At 32.4% G+C, this 13,916-nt stretch overlaps 1 protein-coding gene across 2 annotated transcripts; it reads left to right on the top strand.

The window, feature by feature from the left end:
- The first annotated feature begins 9,563 nt into the window (after nt 1-9,563).
- Nucleotides 9,564-11,012, top strand: LOC115953663. Of its 2 annotated transcripts, none has more exons than XM_031071414.1 (4): nt 9,564-9,675; nt 9,998-10,292; nt 10,384-10,455; nt 10,547-11,012. In XM_031071414.1, exons 2-4 carry the CDS (start codon nt 10,005-10,007, stop codon nt 10,820-10,822), a joined length of 636 nt encoding a protein of 211 aa, XP_030927274.1. In that variant the 5' UTR covers nt 9,564-9,675; nt 9,998-10,004; the 3' UTR covers nt 10,823-11,012. The 2 variants fall into 2 exon arrangements, with proteins under 2 accessions (XP_030927274.1, XP_030927275.1); XM_031071415.1 differs by lacking the exon at nt 9,564-9,675 and adding an exon at nt 9,683-9,903.
- Nucleotides 11,013-13,916: the final 2,904 nt, after the last annotated feature.

The raw sequence follows: 13,916 nt of genomic DNA, 5'->3' as shown, positions 1-13,916 counted from the left end.
TATATATATATATAGTATTTTATAAAATTTAAAATATAGTATTTTTAATATTTTATTTTTTTACTACTTAAAATATTAAGAGTACTAATTGCGCTATAAATTTTTTGACAAATTTAATTGTTTTTGAAAAATATATGCATAGTGACTCAATTGAAAAACTCAAGATTTAACAAATAAAGTGTCGTACCTAGAGTTTTGATTTTCTAAAAATAAGTTGAGTTAAACTGGCACTAAGAATTTGATTTCGGTTTGGATTTTTTTTTTTTTTAAAAATATTTTTGGCGAATGAGGTTGTGTTGAATTGGACTAGGTACGTATTAGCAATAGCAATTTTGTCGACCGTGTACACAGGCGGCCAAGTAATGCGACAAGCATATGAACTTTGCACCGGAAAACTATTGTTTCAACAGCGAAGCTCTACCTTGCTCGACTTTTTTGGAGATCAGTTTGGTCTCGATTCTTTTTGAACTTTGATGACACGAGAATCAAAGGTGCCTTGACTAGCAATGTCATTGCCCACTTGCATGTGAGGGTGCCTTTAGAGTACTCCCAACTCCAAGGTACCTTGCATAATTAAACATCATACTTGGTCTAATAGGAAAGGCAACTGTGTTTGTGTGACTATAACCTCCCCATTTTAAATGAATTTATTATTATTATTATTATCAGATTAAGAGTCCCTTTAGTTAGGCATTTTGGGATATTAAAATAGCGTCTTTAAAATTCAAAACTCTATTTTGTAATTACAACTTTTTATATTTTTTTATAAATGCTCATTTTAAACTCAAAGACAGTTTTGCCAATAGTTTATACAAACGCACTTTAAGGGTCTGTTTGGATACCTCTTATTTTTTAAAACTGAAAATTGAAAACACTGTAGCAAAATAATTTATAAATGTATGAATAGTGCTGTGAGACCTAGTTTTAATGAATATTTTGCTGAATTAGACAATTTGTGGGTCTCATAAACAATGCACAGGACCAACTAACAGAGACGCAAACGGGCTGAAATTTCATTTCAGTGCAATCCAAACTAGCACTAAGTAGTTTAAACTTTAAATTTAAAGGTGTTTTAAGTATTATGTGATTTAAAAATTAGATTAAAAAATAATAATTTAATTGTTCAATTGACTCTTTTCATTTTAAGTGAAATAAGAGAATTTTGTTCCCACTCTCCTTGGCACAAATCATCAGATCCATAACATCTCCCTAAAATAAGATTATTTCTATTTCAAATGAAGCCATTCATGGTTAATGCTAAATATCAAATATAATTTAATTAGCGTTTGTTTATGTTTATCAATATCTTGTTTAAGTTGGACAAAAATGGGGATGGACACCTTCTCAAAAAAAAAAAAAATTTAAATAAATAAAAAATAAAAAATGGGGATGGACAAGTTGTAATCGGTTTTCAACTAACATATAATAATTATAATTAAGATGCTTTTTTTTTTTTTTTGAGAAATTATAATTAAGATGCTGACCTAGAGAAAGTCCTTAAAAAAATAAGTACTTGTATTCTAGTAATTAAGATGTTGACCTAGAGAAAGTCCTAAAAAGTAAGTAATTGTATTCTAGTGGTAATATACTATTCAGTAAACTTAAAAGCACAACAAATTCCATAATTGCTTAATTTGATATATATTTTAATTGGTGTACAATAAACGTAATGTTGTACTAATCACAATATATCATGTTAACAAATGTGAAATTTGTTGTGTATATTACATTGTTGTTTACTAATATATATTTAGATTATTAAAAATTTGTGAAAAGGATTGTAAACAAATTGTCCATAACCATTTTCTTATGCACAATCATCATAACATGTTATTTTTGTAGTTATGAAATTTTTGTATCACTAGATTTATTAAAAGAAAACCATCTAAACTTTTTCATTTTAATAATATTTCAATTGCTTACTCATGCGTTACATGAAAAAGTTCAATGAAAAATATGCATATATTAATAAATATTAAAAAAAATGGTTAAATTAGAAAATTAGTAAGATCAAATACCATATATAGTTTAATTAGAGTTTTTTTTTTTTTTTTTAAAGAGAAGATTATGTTAAAATAAAAGGAAGAAAATAAAAGATTTAGACAAAGAATGAGAGAGTAGACGCAAGACTTATGTGGTTCAACTTGATAACTTTGTCACAAAAAAATAAAAATAAAAATAAAAATAAAAATTGTGTAGAACAAAAATCCAATATTGGGCACATATATGCACAAAAGTTGATTTGTAAGGAACATTTATTGTGCTTGAATCAATGATAATTGATATGCCTTGATTCTAGGCATGATAACGGCCTAACTTGCCATAGCTAAATTGTGTATCAATAAAACATAGAAGACAAATATATTAAAACACATGGCCTTTTTGGTATAGACTTTTCATCAATTGGTAAAATCTTTGATGTTTAAATAAGAAATTTGGGGTTCGATCTTCACCTATACCTAAAATTGATTGGTGTCTTAGTTTAATGACTAAAAAAAACATATTAGAGGTAATTTAATTAGACGAAACATAAAATTGATAAAATTTTCACTGCAGATTATGGCGTACCTGTTGATATCAGCAGCATCTTCGGCACTTCCCTTGACCATTTGTTTGAGAACGCTAGCATACCAGAAATTTACAGATAGACAATTTATAGACTTTTCAGCATCAGCCATCAGCATGGCCATTTTGGCATTCTCAGTGTTGGCATTGTCTGCCATAACTTTAGTATACAAATTATCAACTCAATACTTGCCATAAATGTTAGGGCTTCGGGGAAAGGCTAGCTAAGACCTACTATTATCCGATAAAGTTTAAAGTTTCAACCCCTTTGTAATCAACTTTTTGTATTTTGAGTGAACCATAATATAATGCATGCATTCTAATAATACTTATCTCATTTACTATTTAATTTATTGATTACATGCATCCACCCTCTTATTGCGTGAGAACTTCGTAGCTTTGTCAAAGTTATATGCTATGAGATAAATTATGCATATATCCGATATATGAGATACATTCTCTCATTCTAGGTAGAAAGAATGAACACTGTGGGGCACAAGAATTTAAATAAAGTACTTGTGCCACATGTCGAATCCATGGCTGAGGAGTCCATTATTGTGCTAAGGAGGCCACACGCTCAAACAGTAAAGCCACATCAATTCTTTTACCAGAGAATGTCATATTGTAGGGAAAGAGCCTTAAGGAGGGGGTTAGCCCTGACATGATTGAAGGAATGGGGGCTACCACCATATTGAATGCATCCCACCAACCTTCCTGACTGCATTTATGTGGAAAAGACCCCTGAACAGTGCTAACTTAGCTACCTCAACTCACAAGAGGCATGGGAAGGCGTCTGATGGAACAGGCACGCAAGTAGTAGCCTGGACGATCAACAAATGGAGGGTCAAGATCATCTAAAAGAGACTATATAATGTAAGAAACCCTCTAGGGAGAGGGAATTGGAAAATTTGTAGAGAAACAACAAGAACAAAAATTGTATCCAAGTCCAAAAGAATTATATACAAGAATATTCTCCTCGGGATTCGCTGAGGAAGGATTTCCTTACTTTAAACCGGTCTTCTTTGCCATCTTAATACCCTTGATTCATTGTGCGCGTGGCCTGATCCATTGAGGCCTAGTTTTTAAGCCCACTCTCTACAAATTTATTGTGTTGGGCTCTTTGAGCCTGAATCCTTCTATCTTTTGGGCTTAGGGAACTAAAAGCTCGCCCTTACAGATAACAACAACAATAACAACAAAATTTTAATATTAAATTTTTTTTGGGTTGATTATGGATACTCATTGAAAAAAAAAAAATTATAATAATAAAAATTAACAATAAATACTGTAAAGAGCAAAAAAAAAAAAAAAAAAACAGCAATAAGGATTTATATAGTTTTATTTGAGAGCAAATATATCACCACATATAATTAAACATTCTTCCAAAACATAAATTAAATCTAAAGAAGACAAAACAAAATATACCTTTATCACTTTTTAAGTCCATTATTTCTACCATGCTCTTACTTGAAAATAAAATAAAATAAAATAGTAACTTGTTCCTTTGTGCCTGCCGTTGTCTTCTACTGAGAGCTTTGCGTTGCTGTCAATATTCTTTATGGCTTTTAAGCCTTTGTCTTCTACTAGAACCCTATATTACTTATTTTATTGATGTGGGCCCAAATCTTTTAACTGATAGTTCACGAGGGCATGCGTGAATATTTTGAAGGAGCGCCCCTGTTAAAAATTTCCAAACATTAACAGACGTTAACAAGAGTTGGCAGTCCTGCTGAGGTAAGCAAGTTATTATGTGCAGGCATGCTCCTATTGGCTAGGAGTACAACGTCAGTAGGGGATTACACAATAATTTCCCAAATGAAAGATATGTAAACATGCAAAACCACTTCTAAATAAGGCAAGAGCAAATGAGTTAATTCAATAAGTTTAATTAGGGAAGACGTTCAATATTTAATGAAGCTTTAACTTTAATTAATATTTGCTTTTTAAAATACTTAAACCTTAACTCCAATTAAAGATCCAATTACTTGTTTGGTACTCATATGTTTAGATACTTACATGTTCACATGATTGTATAGTCATAGGTCCACATGTATTGGATGTTTGGATGCTTAATTGCCTTTTACATGATCATTGTCTCAATCTTGGAACTTTCTAATTCACATTACTCATAGACGAACTTTAGGACTTAGAAGTGTGCACACACATAAAGCCTATCAGATAAACCCCATCTGATCACAATCCAACAACAAATAATGAAGGCCAACTGTGACTGGGGGGCTTGGGGTGTCTAACCTCTATCCATCTTGTAGCCTAATTCGGGTCTTAGTTTGATTTGTGGACCTTCATAAAGTAATTCGTGATTCTTGGACCTAGCTATAACTAGGTGGCAGCCCTTGCCTCTTTCTAGGGTTGACTTAACAAATTTTGGGGGTTGAGGGCAAAAACCTTAACCAAAGAATTTTATTATATTTAATTATTAATTAAATAATACATTTAAGGGTAAACTACATTTTTAGTCCTTATCATATGCACCATTTTTAAATTTGATTCCTAACCTTTCAGTATCGTGTCAATTTAGTCCCTGGCCTTTCAGTATCGTGTAATTTAGTCCCTGGCCTTTCAGTATCGTGTCAATTTAGTTCCTATCGTTATCTTTTAGATGAAAATTGATGACGTGTCTAATGGCCAAAATAAAAAATTAGCTTCCATTGATGAAACAATAAACTAAAATTTTATTTTAGCCATTTGTCATATCAGCAATTTTCATCTAAGATATAAGGGCAAGGACTAAATTGACACGATACTGAAATGTTATGGACCAAATTGAAATATGATATATGAGATAGGGACTAAATATGTAATTTACCCAACATTTTATTTAAAATATATATATATATATATATATATTTCTTGCCTTTAAGATGCAAAATTACTAATTCACTTAAATATTTTTTTTGTGACATAGTCGATTTTAAATATGATTATTAATTTTAATTTTTTTAAATAACTTATTTAAGCAAATACAACTATAGCAAGTATTTTTGCCTAAAATATAAAAATTAAATAACCTACACAGAATAAAATGAACCGGTTTTATCTTATAATTAAAAAAGAAAAGAAAAGAATAGATCAGTAAGGATGGGAAAAGTTTGATGGATTACATTTACAATGCGTTCGGTAAAGGTGTTTTTTTACTAGAGTGTTTGAGTTATGTTACTCAGTTTAGAGTATTAAAACACTGAATTTAAAAAACTCCTCTTACCAGTTTTCAGTTTTCAAACAACGTCGTTCAATGGCAAGTTAGCATGACCCCTTTTGTAAATATGTTGAAAATCATGGGGCCCACTTGATTCGACAACACATAAACTGACTTCTCTCTCCTCAACTAAAAAAAATTAAATTGTACTATGCTTGTCATTTAAAAAAAAAAAAAAAACACACACACACACACATACCAAACACACAATTACGTTCTTTACATATTGAAATGAGTTATTTAAAACATGGTACCAAACACATTTTTTGTTTTATGAATACTATAAACATGTGTTTTTTCAACATTTTTTAAATCACAATTTTCACATTATTTTAAATGATGATACTAGCAATCCCCAACCAAAGGGGGCCCTTAGGTCTTGCTTGTTTAGGTATTTGAACAACAGTTTTTAGTGTTTAAATATTCAAAATAGTGGGCAAAAAAAAAAAAAAAAATACAATGCGTTTGGTAAAAGTGTTTTTTACTGGAGTGTTCGAGTTACGTTGCTCAGTTTAAGGTGTTTAAACACTAAATTTAGAAAACTCCTCTTACCAGGTTTCAATTTTCAAACAACATTACTCAATGGTACTATTGTAAATATTTTAAAAACTGTAGGTCTCACTAATTAGACTACATGTCATCACTTTTTTTTTAAGAAAATACACATACCGAAGACACAATTATATGTTTTTTCACTTTTGAAAAAATGCTATTAGAAATATAATATCAAACACATTTTTTGCATTATGAGTACTTTAAATATGTGTTTTCATAACACTTTTTGCATTATGGACCACATTTTAACCACTCAAAACATTGGCTTGCTTTTCAAAAAATATTAGGCCATGTATAAATGTTGATGGACCAAATTTATAAATTGGTAAGCTTTTCAAATGGTTTGCTTTGCACGTCAAAGATCATGAGCTTCATAGCATGAATTTTCTCTATACTAGCTCACCCAAAACTTGGTATGCTGTCCCTCTAAAGATTTTGCATTTGCTTTTGAGCAAATCATTCTCTCTGAGGCTTATGTTCCCAAAATTTATCATTTAGGTATGCATTTTTTTTATAGATTATTTAGTAAAGTTTTTTGAGAGTTTACTAATTTTAAAAACTCTAGTATAAAGGAAGGAAAAGTTTGGATACATTTAAAATAGAATTAACAAATTGAGAGAAGTAGTTTATGTACATCGATGAGAAAGATAGGGATTTCCTTTCGAATTTCAAAGGGGTTTGTTAAATTGCCCTCGAACCGTTTCTATTCTACTAGGAATGCATATTTGCAATCTGCAATAGAGATTTGGTAAAGGACCTCATTAGTAAGTGCAACAAGATCTCATGCATTGGAACCCATGGTTATGGACCCGAATCCATTAGCATTAGTATGGAACATGTTTTTCTCACAAACATACATGCACCCTCCAATAACTATACCATTTGCGGACTTCAATGATGAAAAAGCAATGCAAACCACATCAAGAAATTTGTTTTTGGATTGAGAGAAGACAAAAGGGATTGATGCTAAATCCACACTTACTGTGGTCTTTGTAAAATTAGCACAAATCCGAATTGAGTTCTTTGAGAAGATGTGATATAAGGTAGGTAATGATTTATAAACTTTAAACGAAATACCTAATAAAAAAACTGTGCGAAGCATGGGTTAAAAACTAGTTGCAGTTAGTAATGAAAGATAAGTAAACATGCAAAACCACTTTTAAATAAGGTAAGAACAAATGAGTTAATTCAATAAGTTTAAGGAGGGAAGACGTTCAAGATTTAACGAAGCTTTAACTTTAATTAATATTTGCTCTTTAAAAAAAAGTTAAACATGAACTCTACTTAGTATTTACATTTTGCACACACAGGCTCTTTGTTACAAACATCTTCTTAGATCAGAAGTGGTGCTATGTCTCTCTTTCAAGATTCTCTTTGTTATGTCTCTTTCTTTCTCTCTCTTTTATTTTTTCCAAGCTCCTTGCCCTTCTGTTTGTGGATATTTATACTGACCCTTTTCTTTATTTATTTTATTTTTTTTTCTTTCTTTCAAAGATTGAATGATGACAAATGAGGACTATGAGGATGTATTGTTTTTAGACTATGATGACTTCACTTCTGAATATAAAAAAAACATTACCGATACTGATATAACACATGTAGGCAAGTGTGAAATTATTTATGTACCTAGATATATGGATTAAAAGAATACTTGTGTTTTGGATACTGTTGGAGTCTTTTTAAAAAAAATTAAATTAAATTAAACCATAGTTTTCACGTTACTCGGTTTAGAGTTTTAAAACACTGAATTTAGAAAACTCATCTTATCAGTTTTCAGATTTCAAACAACATTGTTCAATGGCACGTTAGTATGACCCCTTTTGTAAATATGTTGAAAATCATGGGGCCCACTTGATTAGACAACACATAAACTGAATTTTTTTTTATTGATTATTTAGTAAAGTGTTTTGAGAGTATACTAATTTAAAAACTCTAGTATAAAGGAAGAAAAAGTTTGGATACATTTAAAATAGCATTATTAGATTGAGAGAAGTAGTTTACCTGTACATTGATGAGGAAGATAGGGATTTCCTTTCGAATTTCAAAGGGGTTTGTTAAATTGCCCTCGAATTGTTTCTGTTCTACTAGGAATGCATCTTTGCAATCTGCAGTAGAGATTTGGTATAGGGCCTCATTGGTAAGTGTTACAAGATCTCGTGCATTGGAACCCATAGTTATGGACCTAAATCCATTAGCATTAGTATGGAACATGTTTTTCTCACAAACATACATGCACCCTCCAATAACTGTACCATTTGGGGATTTCAATGACGCAAAAGCAATGCAAACCATAGCAAGGAATATGTTTCTAGATTGAGAGAAGACAAAAGGGATTGATGCTAAATCCACACTTACTGTGGTCTTTGTAAAATTAGCACAAATCCGAATTGAGTTCTTTGAGAAGATGTGATGTAAGGTAGGTAATGATTTATAAACTTTAAACAAAATACCTAATAAAAAAAAACTGTGCGAAGCATGGGTTAAAAACTAGTTGTAGTTAATAATGAAAGATAAGTAAAGATGCAAAACCACTTCTAAATAAGGCAAGAGCAAATGGGTTAATTCAATAAGTTTAAAGAGGGAAGACGTTCAAGATTTAATGAAGCTTTAACTTTAATTAATATTTGCTCTTTAAAAAAAAAAGTTAAACATGAACTCTACTTAGTATTTACATTTTGCACACATAGGTTCTCTGTTACAAACGTCTTCCCAGATTAGAAGTGGTGCTAGGTCTCTCTTTCAAGATTCTCTTTGGTATGTCTCTTTCTTTCTCTCTTTTTTATTTTTTCCTAGCTCCTTGCCCTTCTATTTGTGGATATTTATACTAACCTTTTTTTTTTTTTTCTTTCAAAGATTGAATGATGGCAAATGAGGACTACAAGGATGTATTGTTTTCAGACTACAATGACTTCACTTGTGAATATAAAAAAAACATTACCGATATTGATATAACACATGTTGGCAAGTGTGAAAGTATTAATAGAGGAGACCTTAATTTTGTATTAAAAGCTAGTAATAAATCATTTTTTAAAATCATCATAATTATCAAATTTTATATTCATTAAAATATAAAAAACCAAAAAATGTTCTTATTATTATTTTTGGGTACATTGGAATAAAAAAAGCTTAACGGCGCCGTAACTTCTCACCCTTCAATTAAAGGCGGTTGTATTTTTATCCGACCTCAATTGGGCTCCGGCCCGTTTCAAGCTCTTCTGTAGTTCTATTTGGTGTATTTTACATTTTACACACACAACAACAAACTCTCTGTTACAAGCGTGTTCTTAGATCAGAAGCGGCGCTAGGTTTCTTTCTCTGTCAAGAATCTCTTTGGTTTGGTATGTCTCTCTCTTTCTCTCTGGCCCACCGTTATTCTATTTTTTGTCTTCAATCTCTCAATTTCCCTCTTTGTGCTTCTGTATGGATTGGATTTCGTGCTTGCTTGCTTGCTGGGCTTGAAAAATTGGGGTTTTGTTTGTGGTTGCACAATACAATTGGTTTGTGGATCCTATGTGGGTTCGGGTTTGGTATCTCTCTACCGTCCCAAATACGAATAAAAACATGTGGTTAGTATCAAAACATGGATGATTCAATGTATGTATGTTACCGAACTCCTTGCCCTTCTGTTTGTGGATGTTTATAATGACCCTTTTTTTTCAGAAATTGAATGATGGCAAATGAGGACTATGAGGATGTATTGTTTTCAGACTACGATGACTTCATTTCTAAATATGAAGATGAAGATGAAGATGGCGAACCTGATATTGGTCCCGGGTTTGAGTGGAGTTCTGATCCCCTCCTCAAAGTCAAACTCTCTCACCCTTCTAAAATTCCTCGCCCTAGCCGTACCCCTATCCCTACCCCTCCCCCTACCATCGACTCCAACCTTCAGCCTCAGCCTCAGATCATAGAGCTAGACCCATTCCATGTGCCAAAATGGTTCTCAGAGACAGAGGTATGTGCAATGTGTGGGTCTTTTCTTTTTTATTAGGAAAAGAAGAATAGAAGGCTTTTTTTTTGGTTAATTAAACTTGCTTGATCCTCAGATTTCTGAGGAGGAACGATATGAATGTTCTGTCTATGGAGAGATGCTGTTAGACCGCTACAACCAAGTTAAGGTTTGTTTCTTCTTATCTCCATCTTTCTCTCTATCTGTCTATCTGTCTATATACTTATTAATATTCAATTTGAACAAACTGGTTGGTGTAGGGCACGGATTTTGAATTTGTGAGACTTGTGAAGATGAAACTATTTCTTGCCGCTGGTGTAAGTTTTAAAATTCAATTTGAGGCCAAGCCCAGAGCTGCTGCTGAGTACACCCTGAAAACCTTTGAAGCTTTCGTGTTCAAGGATGCTGTCTATAAGAAAGTGTGGCCCCAGAGTTGCCGACTAGTTAGCCCTAATCGTGACTCTGTGTATGATGAAGAATATTGCCGTCCCAATGATGAAGAATATCGCCGTCCCATGTGCACTTATGAATGGTAAGCGACTTTGGTCCTCCGAGTTTGCACTTATGAAGTGCTTGATGGTTGGGTGGTGATCGTAATTGATTGTATTAACTTTCTGTTTTTTGGTTTGAATGACCTGCAACCAATATTGCAAATTTTATATAATCAAAATTATTAGCGACTCTCTCTTGCATATATTCCTCTAATTTATCTGATTATTAGGTGTATATCTAATTTTTAGGGGGATAAATTCGTTGTGTTTTTTCTTTGGGTGATCTTAATTTTTAGCGTTGTTGTTTGTTACTACCTCTATGCCATGTTTGTTGCGGTAGGGTTTATGGGTTTCTCCCATGACTTGCAGAGAAAAAGATCTCTCTTTAAATCAGAAAAAGGTCTCTATTGAAAGTCTTGTCATATCCAAAATGAGATTGATTGAGATATATCGGTCATGTAGGAAATCTGCTGTCTTTTCCAAGGCTTAAAATTTAGCGGTCATTATTTACTACAAGGGAGGTAACATACATACATACAAGTCCCACCTGAATCATCCATGCACGGATTTTTCAATCCTGTTAAAAAAAAAAGAAAAAGAAAAAATAAGATATTTTACTAGGTGTTTTAAGTTTTGAGACAGATCACATGTTATGTTTTTTAATGTTTCTCATTGAAACATTCCGAGTTCAAAACCTCTAACTCTCAACCATCAAATTATAAAACCGACTAAACCAAATGTATATTATTGTCAAATGAATGGCTTTAATTTGATGATTCTCTTTTAGAAAATCCAAAGTCAATAGATAGCAGAGGTTTAATTTGTGATCATAATAGACATTAGGTAACGATTATATCCTTATCAAGAGGATTTAAGAACATCTAAAGAAAATCCCCATAAACAACACAAAATTTTGTTTTGGATAGAATTAGCAAAATAGCCATTCCCTTCAATTCTCCTTCTAACTTCCCATTTGATCAAGTGAAGGATATTTTTTTTTCAACATAAATTCTCCCTTGATGGAGCACACCATTTCTTTGCTGCCAAATGTGATATACAGCAGACCATAAGGCTAAGCGGAATACATTGAATCTAAGGCTCTTGCTTTTGGCATGTCTTTCACCCCAAGCCATGATCTCATCCCAACAAAAGCTAGGGTGCTTCACCAAACACCAACTCATGAGAGTCCTCCATAATCTTCTAGAAAAAGAGCAATCAAAGAAGAGGTGCTCTATGTTTTCAATTTTACTTCTGCTATCTCCATTAAAGCCTCATTTAAGCATTCTTTCCTAGGTTGACAATCTATTCAACATGACCAGCCAACCAATAAAGGCATGCTTGAGTATGGCTCTTGAATACCATATCGATCTCCACCAACTAACCTTATCTTTTTTCTCTCTAATAGCCTCTAAAGTTTCTACGCAAGAGTAAGTACCAGATTTGGAAGGGTTCCAAATTGGTCTTATCTTCTACAGTAAAATTAATAAGGAACAATTTGCTTCAAATCCAATTACCCTCACGCAACACACTGGACAAAAGAGCATCAGAAGAGCTGGCTGCATCCTACTTCCTACATAAGACACCATCTAGATGCCACCAATCATGCCAAAGATGAATATTCCTACCTGAACCCAACATCAAATCTCTAGCAATCTCCCTAAGCTTTAGGATTTTCCTCTACTTGCCTTAGTCCAACCTTATAGTTGCTATCGACTAGTAGCCAAGGTTTTCAGACCCGAACCGTTCATTGAACCGTAAAAGGGAGAGGTTCAAGATTTTTGAGGTCGAACCGAGGTCAAACCGGGGTCGAACCATAATGACGTCATAATTAATTTAATAATTAATTAAAGCCTAAATATAGATATTAAATTTATTAAACTAGCAAAATTGACTAATATATCTATATATGTGAGGGAAATTTAATGATTTTCAAGCATATATTCAATAATCAAATAAGAAAGTTAATAAAATAAAATAATAACTATGAAAACATTAAAATTTATGATTAATTTTTGAAGTAAAGTTGAATATCTTTAAAGGAATTAGTTATAATTTTTTTTTATTCCTTGTGAGAGATGGATAATTTAATTAAGTAGAATAAAATTGTGTTAAGTTGTTTTTATAAAAAATAAAAATAAAAATAAAAATTTGCTAAGGGGTTGGATTGCACGGTTCTTGCCACCGGTTCGTGCGGTCGAACTCCGGTTTTAGGGGTTCTTGGAATTGCCACATATGCCCAATTCTTATACTTAAAAAATCAGTTTTTATTTCGGTTCCCAGTTTTCACGGTCCGACCTCCCGGTATGGTCCGATTCTAAGAACTATAGTAGTACCACCTACCATATTATTTTGTTAGTAATGTGATAATGTGATAATGTGGCTTTAGAATAATTTTAAGGGTTCAGTCTCCATATTTGAAGCTCTTATCTCATAAAATAAAGTATAAACCCAGAAAATAGCACAAATATCAGAAACCTAGAAAATATCCAAAAAACTAAAAAAAAACAACAACAACAGAGAAAAAAATGCCCAAAAAAAAAAAGAGTGGAACAAGCCATCAAACCCCACAAAATTTAACAACAAAACCCAAATAACTCATCACCAAATATAGTTGGAACTGTGAGTATGAATCAAGGAGACTCACCTAAGATTGAGGCTAGAACAGATGGGTCTATTGTCCTGAGGGACCGAGAGGCTTGGAAAGAGAGATGACAGAACGACTGAAGAAGATGATGGAAATAAGATGTTTTGATGTTGGAGGGAATGTAAGCACAGCACAGTGGGCCATGGATTGGGTTTGGGTCGGGTATACCCAAACCCGAGACTAAACTTTTGCCCATGAATCCTAAATCTCAATACCCATTAAGTACTCGTTACCCATTCATATTTGGATTTTTACCCATGGATATCAAAATCCAATTTTTTTGAACTTTTTATTAATGATAATAATAATGTTAAGTTGATTTCATTTCTTTATCTAATTTGATTTCAAGAGAGAGAAGCTAAATAGAAACACAATGATTTTCTCTTATTAATAAGAACAAAGTAAGAGAGAGAGAGTTTGTTTTATGAAAAAAAGAAGAGAGTTTGTTGTAGTGAAAAAACTAAGCTAAGGTGTATAGTGCCTCACGTGTCTGGC

This window comes from Quercus lobata, chromosome 7 (genome assembly GCF_001633185.2).
Source record: "Quercus lobata isolate SW786 chromosome 7, ValleyOak3.0 Primary Assembly, whole genome shotgun sequence".
Lineage (NCBI taxonomy): Eukaryota > Viridiplantae > Streptophyta > Magnoliopsida > Fagales > Fagaceae > Quercus > Quercus lobata.
Note: the sequence above shows the minus strand (reverse complement) of the source record. Positions and strands in the feature narration are given on the sequence as shown.

Coding starts and splice junctions, on each gene's coding strand:
- LOC115953663 (XM_031071414.1), top strand. CDS start 10,005: ATGATGGCAAATGAGGACTATGAGGATGTATTGTTTTCAGACTACGAT. Junction 10,293..10,383: donor AATGGTTCTCAGAGACAGAG/GTATGTGCAATG, acceptor CTTGATCCTCAG/ATTTCTGAGGAGGAACGATA. Junction 10,456..10,546: donor ACCGCTACAACCAAGTTAAG/GTTTGTTTCTTC, acceptor TGGTTGGTGTAG/GGCACGGATTTTGAATTTGT.